Here is a 19,998-nt window from a genome sequence, read left to right as displayed (position 1 = left end):
ACTTATGATTGTTTAGGAAGAGGGCTGCAAAATTTTCAGCTTTGTAGTACCTGCAGTGTGTATCACAACCTTTCAACTCTTCTGAGGTTAAGAAGCCATAGATGGTACATAGACACATGAGCAGGCTGTGTCCAGTGACACTTTACCAAAACAGGCAGGTGGCCAGATTTTGCCTATGGGCCATAGTGTGCTGACCCCTGTTTTGGGGATAGACACAATTCTCGGAACATTAAAAAAAAATGAGGGAAAATGAATAATCAGGGCAAATGGAGAAGTGCTCATTAGAGAAGGAATATATGTCTGTGTGTGAGCACGCATGTGTGTGTTAATCTTTCTCATGTGGACACTTAATTCACAGCTTATACATGACATATTATTTAACATGCACGTATGCCATATCGTAGAGGCTGTTCTATGTGGTATATTGGAAGAGCACTGAATTGGAAGCCAGGAAACCAGGCTCTAGATGAAGTTCTGCCATTCACTGGCAATGTTACATTCAGCTAGTTATCCTCTCTGAGCCAAAAAAAAGATAGTGGGATTTAAGGATCTCCAAAGATCTTTCTACTCTATCCTCCTCTGATGCTATGATTTTCTTAAGACTTCTAGGGAGAAATACAAAGTTAAAAAATATGGTTTAAAATTATATGAAAAATTATATAAAAACCTGGCCTGGAACTTACTAATTCAACCAACGTAACTAACCAAGCCACCACAGCCAATGAGTCAAAGGACTCTATGCAAAAGACGTTGCTTAGAGGCATGGAGACACAAGAATGCCGCAGGTGCCCACCTGCAAGGCTATGGGTGAGGATTCTGGTCCAGAAACACTGGTGGAATGAGGACTCTCCTTTGGGTACACAATATGATGGATGAAGCTTCCTTGTGACTTCAGAGGACAATCATGTGGACCTTTTATAAGAAGAACTTGAACTGAGGAGCAGGGGACTAGGGAGTCCCTCCCACCACTGAATAGTGTGGCCCATTTTCAAAGCCACTTGGAACCAAAGATGGTCACTCCCTTCTCGAAGAGTGGGTGTTCAAGATAGTTGTTGATCTTTGGATGTTGGACACTGAGGAGGATCTAAGAGGCCCTGTGGCTTGGAAATCATGTTCCACAGAGACCCCTGTAGAAAGAACTGGTGTATGTGTGTGTGTGCGTGCACGCGCGTGTTGGGGTAATTTGTGCTCCACACCTGCTTCAACCAGAACTCCCTACCACTGGCTTTTATTTGCTGGTGTTAAAAGTTGGTCCAACCACTTCATTATAAATGGGAAAATGGAGCCTGAGAAGGGGACGTAAGTGAGTGTGGCTGTTGCACAGAGCGAGGGAAGATTCTACTGGGCATAAGAAGTTCATACTGATCTTCTGGGGAGGATGGGTGCCTGGGGGTGGCAGGCACACAAAGAAGTGAGTACTCGGTCTCAGTTCCTCCCAGTGACTCTCTGGGCCTCTCAGCCATGAGGGAAACGTTCTCATAGCACTCCTCAGCCAAGTTCCCTGTTGGCCTTCTCCCAGCGACACTGTGGTTGATGGAGGCGTAGCACAGGTCCTCCGAGGAGCTCCGGTAAGCATTCTCCTGTGGGTCAAAGGAGAGCCATCACCAAGACTTGGCCTCTTCTCATTCCTTTTATACTCCAGTCTCAGCACAGCTCAGCCTTGGGCAAAGTCTCCATTCCACGGCCACTTCCCCTCCATCTTTTGGCTATTTTTTCTAAATGACTGCCCCCACCCCAACCACTAGCCCAAGCAACCAGAGTCCTCATGCTGCTCAGAGAATTCAGCCCACTCAGGCATGTCCTCTCTGCCCCGGGCTCCAGAGTGACCCCTGACCACCCCATATAATTCCCAAAGTCCCCAAAGTCCCCAAAGACCCTGAGGCAGCTCATTCTTTCATAAGAGAACAATCTGAGGACACCTTATAGTGCTTGGGTTATGATATTTAACCACCTATTCCAGAGATGTTTGCATGAGTGAAAAGGGAAACCAGTCAGGGGAAGGTGTCATTTGGTGAAATCTCAGGAGATAAAAAGCCAAACAGCAAAGCGCAGGGGAAAGAGCACAGATTTGGGAGTGAGGCTCATTTCTGAACCGTGCCCTTGCCGTCTTGTCAGCTGTCTGGCTTTGAGAGACTATCACTTAATCTCTTAGTTTTTTCATCTGTAAAATGGGTGGGAAAATAACAGTCCCCGTCTCACAGGGTTGTTGTGACAGTTACATGAGATGATTCAGGCCAAGCGCTCAGCCCACCGCCTGGCATAAACTAAATGCTCGATAAGTATTCATTCCTTTCAATAAACTGTGCAACAGAGGTGGCTACTTCTTCTGCCTCCAGGCCCTGCACATGTCCCTGAGCTCACAAGCACTGGCATCTAAAGTGGTTCACATTAAAGTCACAGACGTCCTGGAAGCCTTCCCCTGCCGTCTGAGGTGCCTGCGTTTCTACTGTCATCTCAGAAAAAGGAAAAGGCTCAGAGGTGTCTGCATTACCTGAGTGAGAGCAGATGATGTCTCTTCATCTGGAGAAAGAAAATACACTTAATGAATTTCAGGTCCTAGGGAGATTTCAGGGAGGGGGGAGGTGGGGCAAGGAAATATAAGCAGAGAGCCAAGGAACAGCGGGGGTAGCTCTTATCAGGCTATCTTGATCTACAACACATCGCTGGGGAGTGACAAGCTATCTGAACAAGAAACATCTAGCGCTGAGCTGGGTGGAGGGAAACACATTCATGGATCTTTGGACAGGAAATCACACTTCCCTCCCTTCCTCACTCCTTCCCCCCCTGTCCTTCATGACCCCAAATGTATTGCATACCTCCTCTGTACCAAGCCCTGGGGAGACAAAGAAGAATCAGAAAAAGTCCCTGTCCTCAAGGGCTCACAGGTTAGCAGACAAGGACCTAAGAGAGATCCACAATGCAGAGGACAGCTGCTATTTCTAGTAGGCGACAAGGGATGATGGCAGTGTGGAACCTGGTGTGCAACGAAAGCTTTACAGAGGAGGAAACTCTTTAATTGAACGTTCCCATTTTTGAAACTGCTGGCAGACACAAGCATAAGCAGGCCAATTTACTTAAAACCAGCTGGCCCTGGCCACTCAACAAAGAGGCAAGGGCACAAGCTCAAAAAGCAAGCCTGAGCTTCCATGTGGAAGCTTCATGGCACTACCCGACGCGGGAGGCAGATGTGCCACCTTACCACATGTCGATTCGCTCAACACTGGCATTCCAGATTCTCCTATCTGCATAAATTCCTGTGGCTATCTAGGACTTCCACTATTATCACTACAGGAGAAGGGCCTGTGGGGGTCCAAGATGGTGGCATAGGAAAACCCTAACCTCAGCACTTCCCATGGACACATTGAATCTATACCTACATACAGAGCAACTCCTTCTGAAGAAGAACTGAAGGCTGATTGAACAGTTTCTGCACAATAAATGCCAGAAGGACTACACAGAGGTGGGTCGGGGAGATGGAGACGTGGTATCGATGGGAACCCTATTCCTGATGCAGTGACCTGCAAAAGGGAGGGAGACCACTGGGACGCCCATGCACAGACTTATCCTCCCTGGGGCACAGTAATAAAAACAGCAGTTTAAAGTGCATCTAGACAGTACGTGAAGGAAATCCATTTACTAACCCGGGAACATCTGCCAAATGGGCGGGGAACAGTTGGAACACTCCTCAGGGTCAAAGGCACAGGAAAGCACCATTTTTTGCATTCCCCCTCCACCTTGGTAGCACAGGTTGGAACGCAGACCAGGTGCTGCAGCCAGCCTGCCAACGTTGCCCTTATGTGCCCCACGTCCATAGAAGCTCCAGCTGTCCCCTGAAGGCAACACCAGAAAGGTGCACCCTGGGACCCCGCTGCTTCCCCCACAAGTCTACCTCAGCTGCAGCCATCCCACCAAAGCTGCGTAACACATACAATCTACTCAGAGGACATACTTACATAAGGCCATGACTTCCAGACCGAGAGAGGTAGCTGTTTTGCCTAATTCATAGAAACAAATACAGAAAGTCAAACAAAATGAGGAGACAGAGCAATGTTCCAAAAGCTTTCAAGATAACCCCCCACCAGATAAAAATCCTAATAAAATAGAGGTAAGAAATTTATCTGATAGAGTTCAAAATAATAATCATAAACATGCTGACCTAACTTGGGAGAAGACTAAAGGAACACAGTGAAAACCTCAACAAACTTGGAAAATGTAAGAAAGAATCAATCAGAGCTAAAGAATGCTATAACTGAAGTAAAAAATACACCAGAGGGAATCAACAGCAGATTAGATGACAGAGGAAAAGATCAGTGATCTGGAAGACCGGAGAGCAGAAATCACCCAATCAGAACAGCAAAAAGAAAAAAGTATTTTTAAAATGAGAACTGTTCAAGGGACCTCTGAAAAAAAAAATCAAGAGTACTGTCATTCACATTATAGGAGTCCCAGAAGGACAAGAGTGAAGGGAAGGGGTAGAAAATGTATTTAAAAAAAAAAAGCTGAAAACTTCCCTAATCTTGAGAAGGAAATAGACATCCAGGTCCAGGAAGCTCAAATAATCCCTAAAAAGATGGACCCAAAGAGATCCATACCAAGACATTATAATTAAAATGGCAAAAATTAAAGAGAGAATTTCAAAGGCAGCAAGAGAAAAGCAGCCAGTCACATACCAGGGAGCCCCTAGAAGACTGTCAGATGACTTTTCAACAGAAACTTAGCAGGCCAGAGGGGAATGGCATGAATAAAAGCACCGAAAGGAAAAATCTTACAACCAAGAATACTCTACCCAGCAAGATTATTATTCAGAACCAAAGGAGAGACAAAATTTCTCAGACAAGCAAAAACTAAAGGAGTTTATCACCACTAAACTGGCACTACAAGAAAGGTTTAAGGGTCTCCTTTAAGCAGAAAAGAAAAGAGCACAACTAGAAATAAGAAAATATATGAAAGAAAAAAAAACTCACTGGTAAAGGCAAATATATATTAAAGCCAGTGAATCAGCCACTTAAATAACTAATATGAAAGTTAAGAAACAAAAGTAGTAAAATCAACTATAATTACAGTAAGTATTTAAGGGATACACAGAGTAAAAATGTAAAATATGATGTCAAAAGTGTAGATGTGGTAGGAGGTAAAAATGTCGTGCTTTTAGAATGCATTCAAACATCAGCAACTATCAGCTTAAAACAAACTGAGATACACATGTATCTCATGGTAACCATCAACCAAAGTCCCACAGCAGAGACTCGGAAAAGAAATAGAAAGGAATCCAACATCACACTAAAGAAAATAATCAAACCACAAAGAAAGAAACAAGGGAAGAAGAAACAGAGAAGAACTATAAAAACAATCAGAAAACAATGAACAAAATGGCAGTCAGCATACCTATCAATAATCACTTTAGTTGTAAATGGACTAAACGCTCCAATCAAAAGACACAGGGTGGCTGAATGGATAACAACAAAAAAAGAAAAAGACCCATCTATATGCTGCCTATAAGGGACTCACTTTAGATCTAAAGACAGACACAGACTGAAAGTGAAGGTATGGAACAAAAATCCTCAACAAAATGTTAGCAAACCAAATTCAATAATACATTAAAAAGATCACACGCCATGGTTAAGTGGTATTTATTCCATTAATTCAATATCCACAAATCAATCAGTGTGATACATAACATTAACAAAATGAAGGCTAAAAAATCGTATGATCAACCCCACAGATGCAGACAAAGCATTTGACCAAATTTAACATCCATTCAGGATAAAAACTCTCAACATACTGGGTATAGAGGAAACGTACCTCAACATAATAAAGGGCCATACACATCAAGCCACAGCTAACTCCTACTCAGTGACAAAAAGCTGACCTCTTTTCCTTTAAGATCAGAGCAAGACAAGGATGCCCACCCTCACCACTTTCATTCAGCCGCATACTGCAAGTCCTAGCCCAGCAACCAAACATGAAAAAGAGATAGAAGTCATGCAAATCAGAAGAGAAAAAGTAAAATTATCACTCTCTGCAAATGACATAATACTATGTACATATATGTAACTCTAAAGACCACCAAAAAACTCTTGGAATTAATAAATGAATTCCATAAAGTTTCAGGATACAAAATTAATATACAGAAATCTGTCACATTTCTGTATATTAACAACAAACTATCAAAAAAGAGATATTAAGAAAACAATTGTATCAAGAAGAATATAATACCTAGGAATAAATCTCACCCAGGAGGTAAAAGACTTGTCCTCTGAAAACTGTAAGACATAGATGAAAGAAATTGAGGACAACACACATACACAAAATGGAAAGATACACTATGCCCATGGCTTGGAAGAATTAATATTATTAAAAATGTCCATGCCATGGCTTGGAAGAATTAATATTATTAAAATGTCCATTGCAGATTCAATGCAATTCTTATCAAAACACCAATGGCATTTTTCACAGAGCTAGAATAAATGATCTTAATGCTTGTATAAAACCACAAAAGATGCAGAGTAGCCAAGGCAATCTTGAGAAGGAAAAACAAAGCTGGAGGTATCACACTCTGTGATTTCAAACGCTATTACTATAATAGCACTATGGTACTGCTACTAAGTGACTACTGTACTGGCCCTTATCAAAAAGACAACAAATAACAAATGTGGAGAAAAGGATACCCTCTTACACTATTGGTGGGATTGTCAATTGGTGCAGCCACTATGGAAAACAGTATGGAGGTTCCTCAAAAAATTTAGAATATAACTACCATATGATCCAGGGATTCCACTCTTGGGTATTTATCTGAAGAAAACAAAGACCCTAATTTGAAAAGATACATGAACCCCAGTGTTCACTGCAGCATTACTTACAATAGTCAAGATAGGGAAGTAACCTAAGTGTTCCTTGGCAGATGAATGGATAAAGAAGATGTGGAATATGTATATACAAAGAAATATTATTCAGCCAGAAAAAGAATAAAATCTTGCTATTTGTAATATGGATGGACCTAGAGGGTATTATGCTAAGTGAAATAAATCAGAGAGAGAAAGAGAAATACCATATGATTTCACTTACATGTGGAATCTAAAAAACAAAACTCTTAGAAACAATGAATGTTACATAAATGTAGATTAAAAGATCAATGTGCAGTTAAAAAAAAAAAAAAGAAATGAGCTATCAAGCCATGAAAGACATGGAAGAAACTTAACAGACATATTACTAAATGAAAGAAGCCAGTCTGAAAAGGTTACCAACTGTACAATTCCAACCAAATGACATTCTGGAAAAGGCACAGCTACAGAAACAATAAAAAGATCGTGGTTTCCAGGCGTTTGGGGAGAGAGAGAGAGAGAGAGAGAGGAATGAATAGATGGAGCACAAGGGACTTTTAGGGCAATGAAATTATTCTGTATGATACTACAGTGGTGGCTGTATGTCATTATGCATTTGTCAAAACCCATAGAATGTACAACATCAAGAGTGAACCCTAATGTAAACTGTGGACTTTGGTTGATAACAATGTGTCCACATTGGCTCATCGATTGTACCAAATACGCCACACTGATGAGGGATGTTGAGGGTAGGGCAGTATATATGTGTGGGGAGGGCTATGTGTGAACTCTGTATTTTCTGCTCTATTCTCTGTGAATCTGAAACTGCTCTAAAAAAATAAAGTCAGTTTAAAAAAAACCCAGAAATCTTAAAGGACAAAAAAAGTGCACAAACAATAACAAAACATAAGCAGACCCATACAGAGAACAACCTGGTGGTTATCAGAGGGGAGGAGGTGGAGGGATCAGTAAATAGGTGAAGCAGATTAAGAGGTACAAACTTCCAGTTATAAAATAAGCAAGTCACAGGGACGAAATGCACAGAACAGGGAATACAGTGACTAGTATAGTAATGACTGTGTGGTGACAGCTGGTAACTAGACTTACCGTGGTGATCACTGTGAAACGTATAAAATATCAAATCACTCTAACATAACATTGCAAGTCAATAACACCAATAAAATTTCAAAAAAGAAAAGGCTCTGTGAGCTTCTGCACTAGGGGCCTTATTTCCACCACGTTTTGCTCTGGAGGAGACCGGGGATTCCTGGCACCCACAACTCCCCTGGGTGAAATGACTACGGGTGGGAGGGCTGTATTATTTATTTATACGCCTACATGGCTGGTTTTTAAGATTCAGGGTTCATGAGCAAGGCTCTCCTCTTTAAACCTAAGAAGGCACAGGCAAAACTCAGTTGTTTTTCTTCTTTAGAAATGCAGCGGCCTGTCCGCAGGCCTGTACTTTTCTTTGTTTCCTCTCTTACCTACGGCTCTATTCACCACCCTCTCCCTTGAATTCCCTTTCCTTAACTTCACCCCTGTTCCATCACCAGAGACCACGGCATCGGCCTCCTAAGTGGCCTTCCAGCCCCTGCTCTTGCCACTCCCTACTACAATTCGTTCTCCACACAGCAAAAAGGTGATGTCTTTAATGCAAATGTGAGCGTACTTGGACCTTGTTTAAAGCCCTTCAGTACCTCCTGTGGCTCTCAAGACAAAAACCTCAACCTCAGACTTGACCTTAAGGCTCTGCCCCTCCTCTGTACATCCTGTGTCCACGCTGGCCTCCTCACCGTTTCTTATAGGTGCCTCACACCCCCACCTTTTGCTTTCATTGTCTCATTTAACTCCTTCCACCTCAGGGACTAGCAGAAGGATACAAAGATCACCAAGCCAGTTCCTCCCACACTGAGCTCCCAATCTAGTGGCCAAAGACACATGCAATCAGGCAAACTGCAGCAAAATGTGTTGAGTATCATCCTAGACAAAATATGCCCAAGGACCTTTGTGAGCACAGGGAAGGGGCAGCTCGGAAATAAAAGTGTCAAAAGTAAAAATGATGTGAAAGCAGTAACTTACTTTGCTTTGGGGAATCTTGTCTTGCTTTAAAAATGCGCATTTTTTTCCTGTAAAAGAAAAGGAAAGGAAATTGGTTGCTCCAATATTCAGAAACTCTCAAAGGACATTACACTCAACTGTACGAACTTATTTTTACCTACTTGTTAAAGTTTTAGGCCTTTTGTGATACCCCTTAGAGCACAGAAAAGAAGATTAAAAAGGAAAAAATGAAAGACAAGGTCAAATAGAAATCTACTCCTTTGTGATTCTCTCCCTCTTTCTCTTTCCTTCTCCTTTTTCTGAGGCTGATATGGAATTGATTTATAGATGGAGAACTATCGTGATGTTATGGGTAACTTTTTTGGATTTTTTTTTCTGATAAAAATATCAATTTATTTTATAGCAATGAGTTAAAGAAGCATTGTTATATCCAATCCCAATCCCAACCCCAATCTATGATACCCAAGCAAGCACCCCACCCCCCATGTGAGCACAGAGGTAACTACACGATAGAGATGACCCCCGGAAAAAAACACAGTATAAATATGAGGGAAACCTGTTGTCATTTCAGGAGACAAGGACGACATCTGCTCTAAGGAGAATGACCATGTGTCCTGGTTGGCACAGACAGTCTAGTTAATGTCGTTATCAATCATTTGGTGACCCTTAATTATTTTTAGCCTCCTTTTCGCTCGCAAACGTTTCCTAGTTTGGACAATGAATTACATAATCATCCTAGCTATACGTTCTCTGCGCAAGGGACAGAAATGGGTGCTTCCTAAAGGCAGACTCTGAGATCTGCAAGTGATTAGTGGTCTTTCTCTCCATGGGTAGCCAGTTTCATCCTTGCTTCTGAGGCTTTCTCGTTTGAAGAATGAGTACCACACATGAGACTACTGTTTCTGCTTCTTACCAACTTGAAGCATTGCTTCCCTGATTGACTCTCAGACAATGATGTCTGGATTAGTGACAGGCTTCTACTGTCACAGGCAGTACTGTGGTCACAGACAGAGGGGAGTTCACAGGTAACTTTTATTAACTTATATTAACACGCACTTGGGGAAAGAACTCTGGAAGACAGTTCTCCACTCACCACGGAAGGCAGAAACACCCTTCAGCGAAGTGGCAGTCCCAGCGTCTAAAATACCCAAGAGGTGACAAATCACAAGTTTAGTTTCTGCAGCTTGGTTAGGGTGACTCCCTTCCCTTTCCCATTTCTGTGAAAAAAGCTTTTTCCCCCAGGAGAAAATCCGTTCTAGGCGACTTGGACGCGTCTATCATACTAGAATGCCTTTGTCCTCCCAGGACATTAACTGGCCGTTTGGAAAGACGAAGATGACATTATCAACTCTCAATCAGAGAAGGAACTTTCTGCTGTATTCCTACCAAAAGAAAGAGGCTTGTTCACCCCCAACTCCAGTTATTTATGTAGCCTCTTGAGATGAAGGGCACGTAAGAATTATCTCCAGGAAATCAAGGTACGTTTGTTTTAGAAGTTTCTTCCAGGCACTAGGTAGGCAATATTTACATGATTCCACTGCATCAGAATTTCTCCTATTTACACTATCATGTCTGCTCACTTGTCTATATCCTACACTAGAATGTGGGCTTCACAAGGTCGGGGAACCATATTTATCTGTTCATCATGGTATATATCGCTAGCCTGTGCCATTTTCCAGTAAGTATTTGATAAATGAAGGAGTAGCCCTGAACAGAGCAACTCTAACCGGCTCAGATCATCAAATCCACCTTCTTGACCCCAAGGTACAGCCATATAAAAAAGGATTTAATGGCAGAAAGGGTCAGGACCTCTCTGCAGCCAGACACCTAGGCTGAGGTCTAAGTATCATTGTGGGCATCTTTCTGAATTGATGCAGAGTTAACTACCTACACGGTTGAACAGGAAAGCCTTTTATAAAGTACTGCATGTACCAGTAACACAATATACAAATGCTTGGAAAACACCATCCAGAAATATCTCCCCCAGTGAGCTGTTTCAAGAAGTTCTCTTGGAGAGGACAATGGAGAAGAGGCTGGGGCATGTGACCCTGGCTGTGGGCGTCAACATGGCTGAGTGCCCGGACAGCCTCTGGGGTCCGTGTGCCACTGGAGACTTTGGGGCTGAGAGGCATGGCTGGCTCTCTCTTCTTCAGACTATATTCTGATTTCTTTAACCCATTTGCTTACACTTCCTATTTCTGTAGCTAAAAAAACACCAGGAGGACACTATTAAATCACAACAATGCTAAGAAATTAGGTTCTCTGAGCAGATATGGGCGTGAGATAAAAGATGATTTTGAGTTACTGGATTGATACCTCTGGACTCCCTGAGCCACAGTTTATGTACGAAATGAAGATTCCTATGCTGCTTACCTCATGGAGTTGTAAAGGTCGAACAAAGTTAAACATGGGCAAAAGCTATTTTTAAACTGGTTATTTCCTCCACTCCACCTTTCTGCAATATATTCTTGCATTTCAATTTGGATGTTTTGGTCTAGGGTATGTTCAGACAACCTCCATAAAGGAGGTCAGGTGATTCTCTATGACAGCGGACTATGTTACCAGCAATTCCAGGTTCCTGTCTCTTACACAGAGCTTCCCTGGCCCCTCAGTCTCCCCAGTCTTTCTTTTGTTATAATGCCCTCCCAGTCTGTTTCATCATTTGGACTGTGTACTTTAACATACATCCAATATCCCTCAAATGCATGATCCTTAGTTTGCACAGAAGAAAAGCATTCTGCTGGGAGGGATCTCCGGGTTCCCAGCTCTTAACACTGGCTTTAGCTCTGTGGTCACTTTTTAATTGATGCTCTTTCAAGAACTTCTCCTGAAACCATGAGGAAGTGCACACAACACTTCAAGCTACAGAACAACTGACTTTGCCAGTCTTTGGTATTCTTGGATTCAGGGGCACTTGTTCCATATTGTAGTGATTTCCTGGACTCAAAAAGCCTGGTCAGAAAGGATTGATGGGGCAGGTTTTGTTGGATAGCATCAGGGTATTCACAAGCGCCTCTCTCCACAAACCTTTTAGCAGTTGTAGCCATGTAGGGGATGTGGTTACCTCAGAAATAGAAACTTAGAGCTCAGTGTGAAATGGCCAGGATGGAGCTGGAGCACAGAGGCACTTGAGACAAACAAGCAGAAAGCAGATCCTTATTTACAGTTGCCAGGGGTTGCACCAGGTTCCTAGCAAAATGGCACATCTCCTGCCCAAAGGTTCAAAGTGTTTTACTCTTTTGTCTTATCTTCACATTTACTATCATTACGACCTCTGCTAGGTCTGGTCTGAGCAGGGTCCTCTGTTGCAGGGTGTGCGATTCCAGGACCCGACAGACTTCACTCCTCACGGGCAAAGGCTGAGGGAAGTTTTGTTGGATTTGCGCTCACCTGGATGTTCTCTGCTGGTGGCTTTGATTCCTCGGATTCCAGGGTAGCTCTTGAGCGTTCTGGTGCCACCTAAAACTCCACACACAGGGAACCAGCCAAGTCTTTCCTTTTCCACCTCTCGTTGTAAGTTTCCCAACTGCCCTCATTTCTGCTGCTCATGCGGAACCCCAAAACTGCCTCGGCTTCTCCTTCTTGCTCTCCCACCTGTTAACATGCCCTCAATCTATCCTCAGTCTGTCCTTGATTTGACCTTCTCTCCATTTCCATAGCAACAGCCCCTCAACGTTCTCCAGCAACCACCATCTACAATCAGTTGTAAACCGTTTGTTCCCAAATGTCCAGGAATCCTCGCTGATGACCCTGAGAACATTAATGTCTAGAAAAGGCGATCTGCCTGGCGCAGTTTCAGGGACTGTGCACAGGAACAGGGAAGGGTACTGGCCTTGTCTCGTGTGAATTGCTATTTTCACAAAAGCACCAAAGCAGAGAACATGGGATAAAAGGGAAAGAACTAAATAAAGAAAATGAATTGGTTCATTGTTTGAGTTGGGTTTTTGTATAACTATCTTTTTATTTGTGGGGAGTCTAGGGTATAGACAAAAAGAAACTAAAAATGACACACAACTTACTATGTACTTGCTAAGTATATATGCACACACACTATAAATACTCACTATTATACATCAATACTGCTTACTATACATACTACTTACTAGAAGTAGATAACGTACAGTTTCTATGTTATATTTCATTTAATCCCAGAATAAATCTATGAGGTAGACATTATGATTCTACTTCTTACCGTTGAAGAAACTGAGGTTTAAAAAGTTAGGCGACTTGTCTGAGGACAAGTAGGTGGGGGAGCTGAGTTTGCTTCTGGCAGTTGCCTTCCTTCTCTAAGACTCGGAGCACCTCTCAGGAAGGGGTAGGTGCCATTCTGCCCGATGGGGGGAATTGCCTGGGTTTTTGTAACAAATTTGATCTGGAGAGACCTGGTTGGGGCGGGGATGCTAGTTGGATGATAACCAGGTGGCAGGGGTGAAGTTAAAAATCAGATCCCAGTAGATATAAGACTTTTGAATATATAAAGTGAGACAATTTAAATCAGCATAGAAATGAAGACGCTGAGCCAACGGATTAACAATGTGGAAGAAATATATATTTTTATCTGACACCACATTTGAATGTATGGTGCTAAATGTAAAGCAATAAAACCATAAAAATTATGTTGTGGATTTGTCTTATCTTGGGATGGGAAAAGAATTTTAAGCATAAATTGGCAGAAACCATAAAGCTTTCAATAGCTAATTCAATTATGCTTAAAATATGATAAGAAAAAAACAAAAATTCTGGGAGGCACAAGACACGCAGAATGGAAAAATATTTTTCACAGTATTTAAGGGAAAGGACTACTTTTTTCAAAGTACAAATAGCTCTTACTACCAATAAGACAAACAACTCTTTTATCAATAAGACCAAAATCCAAAGCAAAAATGAGCGAAAGATAGTACTGGCTCTTCACAAAGGAAGAAATACAAGTGGCTGATAAACACAAGCAGTAAAATAAAGCTAGCGCTCCTAATGTTATCAGCAGTTATAACTGTGATTCCCCAGTTTATTTTATTTTCTTGTTAATACTTTATGTATTTTCCAGTTTCTTTTACAACTAACATGCATTAGTGTCACAATCCTTCACCTCATACCAAAGTTCTAAGAAGCAAAATTACAAATGTGACACCGATCATAACTTTCTCAGTCACATCATATCGGGATTTTGTTTTATTTTTCAAGACAGTTATTATTTATGATTCCAATCATTCATCCAACACTTATTGAAAGCTAACTGTATGCCAGAAATAATGCTAGGAAACAGAAATTCGAAGATGAATAAGGGTCTCACAACAAGACATAAAAATAGGGGTTTATATAGAGGAATGCTAGATTTGCAGACTGACAAACCACCGGGAGGATCTGGGGAGAAGTCTCAGACAACACTGACCCTCATGAGGTCTAGGAGACATCCTGTGGGTTTGCTAAGCTTCCTTTTGGCAGGTGGCATTTTGAATTCTGTGTCTTAGCTCCCAGCGACATGAGCTGAGCTCTGGGACACCAAACACAATCCTGTATAGATTCCCGCCCTCCACCGGCTACGCTAGTTCATTCTGTCTAGACCAGCTGGCTTCATACTTGAGAAATTCCCCTGTTTTGGGTGATACTAACTTTTACAATGGCTGCTTTGATGTTAATGAAGATGATGGTTCAAAAAATAGTATCTTCTAATTACTGAACTTTACTATGCATCACACACACACACTAGAACCCTCCAATGTAGCTATGGTGTTATTATTTCCATTAAAAATGAGGAAACTGAGGTCAGGAAAGGCCAAGTTCTCTACCGATTTCAATGACCTCTGCTTACCTGTTGCAGAGAGTGTGCACCAGCCAAGGTCTATGGTATCAAGGAGCTTGCTATTTATTTAATAGAACTTTAATAGCAACAAAAAGTGTGGTGATGTCTTTGAGCACTCTGTGGGGCATTAAGAGCTCAGGAGAGCATCCCCTCCATGCCCCAGAAAGCTGTCCCATTTCTTAGGTGGTAGTCTACTGCACAGACCTCCCTTGATAAAGTCCTTCTGCGTTCCAGCTCTTCTCCACCAGCTGCTCACTATGATTCTGAGGAGAAAGCCAACCTACAAGGAACTGAACGTGGTGTCTGGCACATAGTAGGCACTTCATTCTCATTAGTCCCTTACCCAATTGCCTTCTCCCAAGAGCAGATCCCTTTTTCTCTTTCTGCCCTACCCATCTCCTCTGCTCCCAATTGGGAGGTCTGTACTCACTTGTTTTCCCTCAGCAGAGAGTTCCCCATCCTCTCAGTCCTCCTGGTGCCTTCCCCCAGCCTGCCCTGTGCCCTGACGGCAGCAGCTCCTCACTCAGAGACGGGGCTGCGTTGCTCTGGCCGCCGGTGCAGAGAGAGCTGAATGCAGAAGAGTCTCCCTCTGCAGAGGGGAGGGGAGCCCAGAGGGAGGAGATTCAGAAGAGTCACATGCACCACTTCCTAAAATCTCAGAGGTTGAAAGAACCGGGTTATTGCCCTTAACCAGAAGCCATTCGTTAATGAGCAAATGGGGAAGCCCTGTCTGCATTTATAAACAGGCCCTGAGGGTTTTTAATTTCAGATGCCTTAAGCTTATTAAACCACTTTGTAGACCTAGAAACGTCAGAGAGGGGAACTTTGTTTTTAAAACAAAAAAGCTTAAAACAAAAGTCAAGCCACAGACCAGTAGAAAATATTAGCAAAACACATTGATAAAAAGACTTTTATCCAAAGTGTATAAAGAACGCTCAGAACTCACTAAGGATAAAACAAATATCCAATAATAAATGGACAAGATATTTGAACAGGTATTTCATCAAAGAAAATGTACAATTGACAAATAAATTCATGAAAAGATGCTCAACACCATAGTCATTAGGAGAATGTAAATCAAAACCTCAATGCAGTATTTTTTGCACACTTACTGGAATGGCTAATATTCCAGTAAGTGAATAAAAAACAAAAACTCATAATACCAAGTGCTGACAAGGGAAGCAGAGCATCTGGAAGTCTTACTGCTGGGAATGCAAAACTGTTCAGCCTCTTTGGAAAACAGTACGGCAGTTTCTTATAAAGTTAAATACAACCTGGCCACCCTACTCCTAGGCATTTACCCAAGTGAAAAAGAAAATTGAGACTTCTAAGAACCTGTATGCATATATTTATAGCTGCTTGACTCACAATTGCCATCCCCTCAAACCCTGGAAATAACCCAAGTGATCTCAAGTAGTGACTGGCTAAACAAACTATATCACAGCCACACAATAGGATCCTGCCCAGTAATTAAAAGGAGTGGACTACTAACACACACAATGGCATGGGTGAATGTCAAAGCGTTATGCTGAGTGAAAGAAGCCAGACTTAAAGCCTACTCTTTGTGACATTCAGGACAAAGCAAAACCATAGGGACCTAGAACACATCAGTGGTGGCCAAGAGGAGGGTGTGGGAGGGGTTGACTTTCAAGGGTCGGGAGGGAATTTTTTTGTTGTTCTGTATCTTGTGGTGGTGGTGACGTAGCTGTGTAAGTTTCTCATAATTCATAGATCTGTATACCAAAGAGTGTGTTTTCCTGTGCATAAATTATATCTCAATAGAAAGAGGTTAACGAAAGAAATGAACTTGGGGCAGAAATTGTGGGTTTTTAGAATTATTCTTATAGTTGATGGTTAGTTTCAGTTTGGTCACACACGTGTTCCTTCATTCCTTTAACAAGTATATGCTGAGTGCCTACTGTATGCTGGTCACCGTGAGTTCAGCAGTGAACAGAGCAGATACAGGCCTGCCTTTGTAGAGCTCCTTGAAGTGGAACAAAGCGCAAAAGACTTTATGGCTTGTCCTGGAGTAATACAGAGGTCACACTCGCGACAGGCAGGGCCGCGTGGGGAGGCAGTTTAGAAGAAGGCGTGTTAGAGAAATTGGGTACCAGTTGTGCAACACCAGACCCATCACGCAGCACCCTGGGCCCTGCAGCCACTGTCCAGACTTCAGGCTGCCTCTATGCGGGATTTCCAGGAGCACGTTATTTCAGATGGGCCAAAAGGCAGACACCCCTTGTCTAGGAGAAGGTATTCTGGAGTGAGGGGGGCCTGTGACAGGGAAAGGAGGGTAATGCCAACCTAGGAGGGCTTGGTGCTTGAATCAAAATATGTTATTACTTATAATTTATAATGTAATATTTACATTTTAGTACTGTCAGGACAAATACAAATGAATAATAAGAAGACTAATTTTGTCTGTTGAAAATAAGGACAGAGACTTTCTCCCCTCCCGTTTCTTAGAGCAGTTATTTTCCAAAACTTGTAAATTCTGTCTCTCCATCTTTAAAATACATGTAAATCTCTTAAAGAGCTAAATAAGCAATCCAAGCATGTTTCTTCCAGCACCTGGGGGGGGCCATCTTTTCGAAATGTAATCATCAGGGAAAATAGGGCCCTTATCTCCCAGGTTTCTGGGAGGAGAGGAGCCAGACTTCACCTGGCACCTGGCTCCAAATTGCAAACCTACCTCCAGACAAAAAGATAAGAGGAAAATTTGTCTTTTAAGGACAATTACTAAGCATATTGCCAAATGCATTTAGGATGAAAAATGTGTGACAAATAGTTCAGTGAAGTCCTCTTATTGGAGGGTTAGACATTATCTTGAGAAAATGTATACAATGGGTTGTATCTGCTTGGCTATATAAAAGGGCACGATTTCTTTGTTTTTGTAATCTTTTTAGTGGGTCGCCTATAATTCTCATTACATTCTGGTTTAATGCTTATTCAATAATAAAAACTTTCTTTTTCTTCTACTTTGGTGGGAGATTTTCTGAGGTGGCAGGAGATTTTGTTTTTAATTATGTTTCTCCAACCATACCTCCATTCAACTTTTCATTAATCTCTTAGGTAATTAACCCTAGGAAAGATATTAAGATAGCAGATTTTCTTATTTTCAGAATAACTAAAATTCAGGGTGAGGAAACCCACTCCTCAGTAAATTAGATGAAGCAGTGAAGTAAGAAAGAAAATCCCGAACAAAGCATCCATTAAAAATTAGAGATGCCTACTGCATACAGATCTAAGAAATCTAGGACTGCCCTGGTCTGTTCCTCCCATTCTCTGTTAAAATGACTTCTTTCCCCAGGCTGGATAATTATCATAAATTTTAAGGAATATCTTACAAGTCACCTAAAGCTTTCTATTCTGTTGTGGGGGAGGGAAAAAAAGAAACCCCAAAACTTTCTCTAGGTTCTCCTGGCTGGTCTAAGCATTAAATCAACAGGAGAAGGATTAGCAGGAAAAAAAACCCAAATTTAATTGTAAACATATGTGGGCTCCATAAGAATATGACATTCAAGGACAAGTTAGGCAATTGAGGCTTATATGCCTTCTGAGAGAAGGAGGTGGGGTAGGGTCTGAGACTCAGGAGGAAGGCAATTCACATGGAGCTAGAGATACAGATCCTTGCTGGGCCCTGCAGAGACAGTGGGATGCAGAGAGCACGCTGGTCACCGGGACCTGCTGAGGTCTCCCTGCCACACCAGCCCATGTTTTTGTAGAGGTCTCGGGTAATAGTGCTCTTCCTGGACCAGGCCTTTATCTAAATTCTTCTAGACAGTTAAGGGAGAGGCAAAAAGAAAGAGCTCTTAAGCTCTTTTTGTTTTTTTATAAACAATCAGCCTCCAATAATCCTCAAGCCAAAGAGATATTCCGGGGTGGCAAGTTTTGTTCCACTATGGTATATACAGGAAATCGGAGATAACAGCCAATGGTCTGCCATTTTGTGTGTAAAGAAGGTAGTGTGCGTGTGTGTGTGTGTGTGTGTGTGAGGGAGATGAAGAAGTCTTTTTTTTTAACATTTTTTATTGATTTATAATCATTTTACAATGCTGTGTCAAATTCCAGTGTTCAGCACAATCTCCCAGTCATTCATGGACATATACACACTCATTGTAACATTTTTTTCTCTGTGATTTATCATAACATTTTGTGTATATTTCCCTGTGCTATACAGTGTAATCTTGTTTATGTTTCTACAATTTTGAAATCCCAGTCTATCCCTTCCCACCCTCTACCCCCCTGGTAACCACAAGTCTGTATTCTCTGTCCATGAGTCTATTTCTGTCCTGTATTTATGCTTTGTTTTTGTTTGTTTGTTTGTTTTTGTTTTTTAGATTCCACATATGAGTGATCTCATATGGTATTTTTCTTTCTCTTTCTGGCTTACTTCACTTAGAATGACATTCTCTAGGAGCATCCATGTTGCTGCAAATGGCATTATGTTGTCGGTTTTTATGGCTGAGTAGTATTCCATTGTATAAATATACCACCTCTTCTTTATCCAGTCACCTATTGATGGACATTTAGGCTGTTTCCATGTTTTGGCTATTGTAAATAGTGCTGCTATGAACATTGGGGTGCAGGTGTCATCCTGAAGTAGATTTCCTTCTGGGTACAAGCCCAGGAGTGGGATTCCTGGGTCATATGGTAAGTCTATTCCTAGTCTTTTGAGGAATCTCCACACTGTTTTCCATAGTGGCTGCACCAAACTGCATTCCCACCAGCAGTGTAGGAGGGTTCCCCTTTCTCCACAGCCTCTCCAGCATTTGTCATTTTTGGATTTTTGAATGACGGCCATTCTGACTGGTGTGAGGTGATACCTCATTGTAGTTTTGATTTGCATTTCTCTGATAATTAGTGATATTGAACATTTTTTCATGTGCTTTTTGATCATTTGCATGTCTTCCTTGTTTAGGTCTTGAGATGAAGAAGTCTTGACACACTGTCGTAACTAATCCTTCTCTTCCCTATTACTTTCAGGAAAAAATTAAAATTCAGTTTAAAAGTCTCCCTCCCCAGTGGCCTCTGTACCTGTTGCACCCCCTAGAGGTCAGCAGCAGGAACCAGAGTTTCTCAGTATCTGGAGAAAGGCAAAAAGGGCAGGGGAGCTTAGAGGTCAGTGAGGCTGTGGGTGACTCCTCACCAGTATGAATTAAGATACCCCACATCCAGGGTGGGGCCACTTGAGCAAACAGCCTGCACGCTGCCCCAGGGCTGGCTTAGTTAGTTTCCAGGTTGAGCAAAGGCTTGAGTCCAAGAGACAACACCATAGGGGTGAGGGTTAGAAATCAGTCTGCCATTGTAATTTAGGGA

At 42.0% G+C, this 19,998-nt stretch overlaps 1 protein-coding gene across 4 annotated transcripts; it reads right to left on the bottom strand.

Annotated features, from left to right (window-relative positions):
• Positions 1–1,240: 1,240 nt before the first annotated feature.
• Positions 1,241–15,228, bottom strand: GCSAM (germinal center associated signaling and motility). 4 transcript variants are annotated; one of them, XM_015252219.3, is made up of 7 exons: positions 15,110–15,228; positions 12,270–12,344; positions 9,973–10,017; positions 8,901–8,947; positions 3,954–3,995; positions 2,492–2,520; positions 1,241–1,580 (listed from the first exon to the last, which is right to left on the bottom strand). In XM_015252219.3, the coding sequence occupies exons 1-7, from the start codon at positions 15,136–15,138 to the stop codon at positions 1,266–1,268; spliced, it is 582 nt and encodes a 193-aa protein (XP_015107705.1). In that variant the 5' UTR covers positions 15,139–15,228; the 3' UTR covers positions 1,241–1,265. The 4 variants fall into 4 exon arrangements, with proteins under 4 accessions (XP_015107705.1, XP_015107706.1, XP_031537191.1 ...); XM_015252220.3 differs by having other exon boundaries at positions 12,270–12,338; positions 15,110–15,225; XM_031681331.2 differs by lacking the exon at positions 15,110–15,228 and having other exon boundaries at positions 12,270–12,415.
• Positions 15,229–19,998: the final 4,770 nt, after the last annotated feature.

This window comes from Vicugna pacos, chromosome 1, assembly GCF_048564905.1.
Source record: "Vicugna pacos chromosome 1, VicPac4, whole genome shotgun sequence".
Taxonomy (NCBI): domain Eukaryota; kingdom Metazoa; phylum Chordata; class Mammalia; order Artiodactyla; family Camelidae; genus Vicugna; species Vicugna pacos.
The sequence above is the reverse complement of the archived record's forward strand: the minus strand, read 5'-3'. Positions and strand labels throughout refer to the sequence as shown.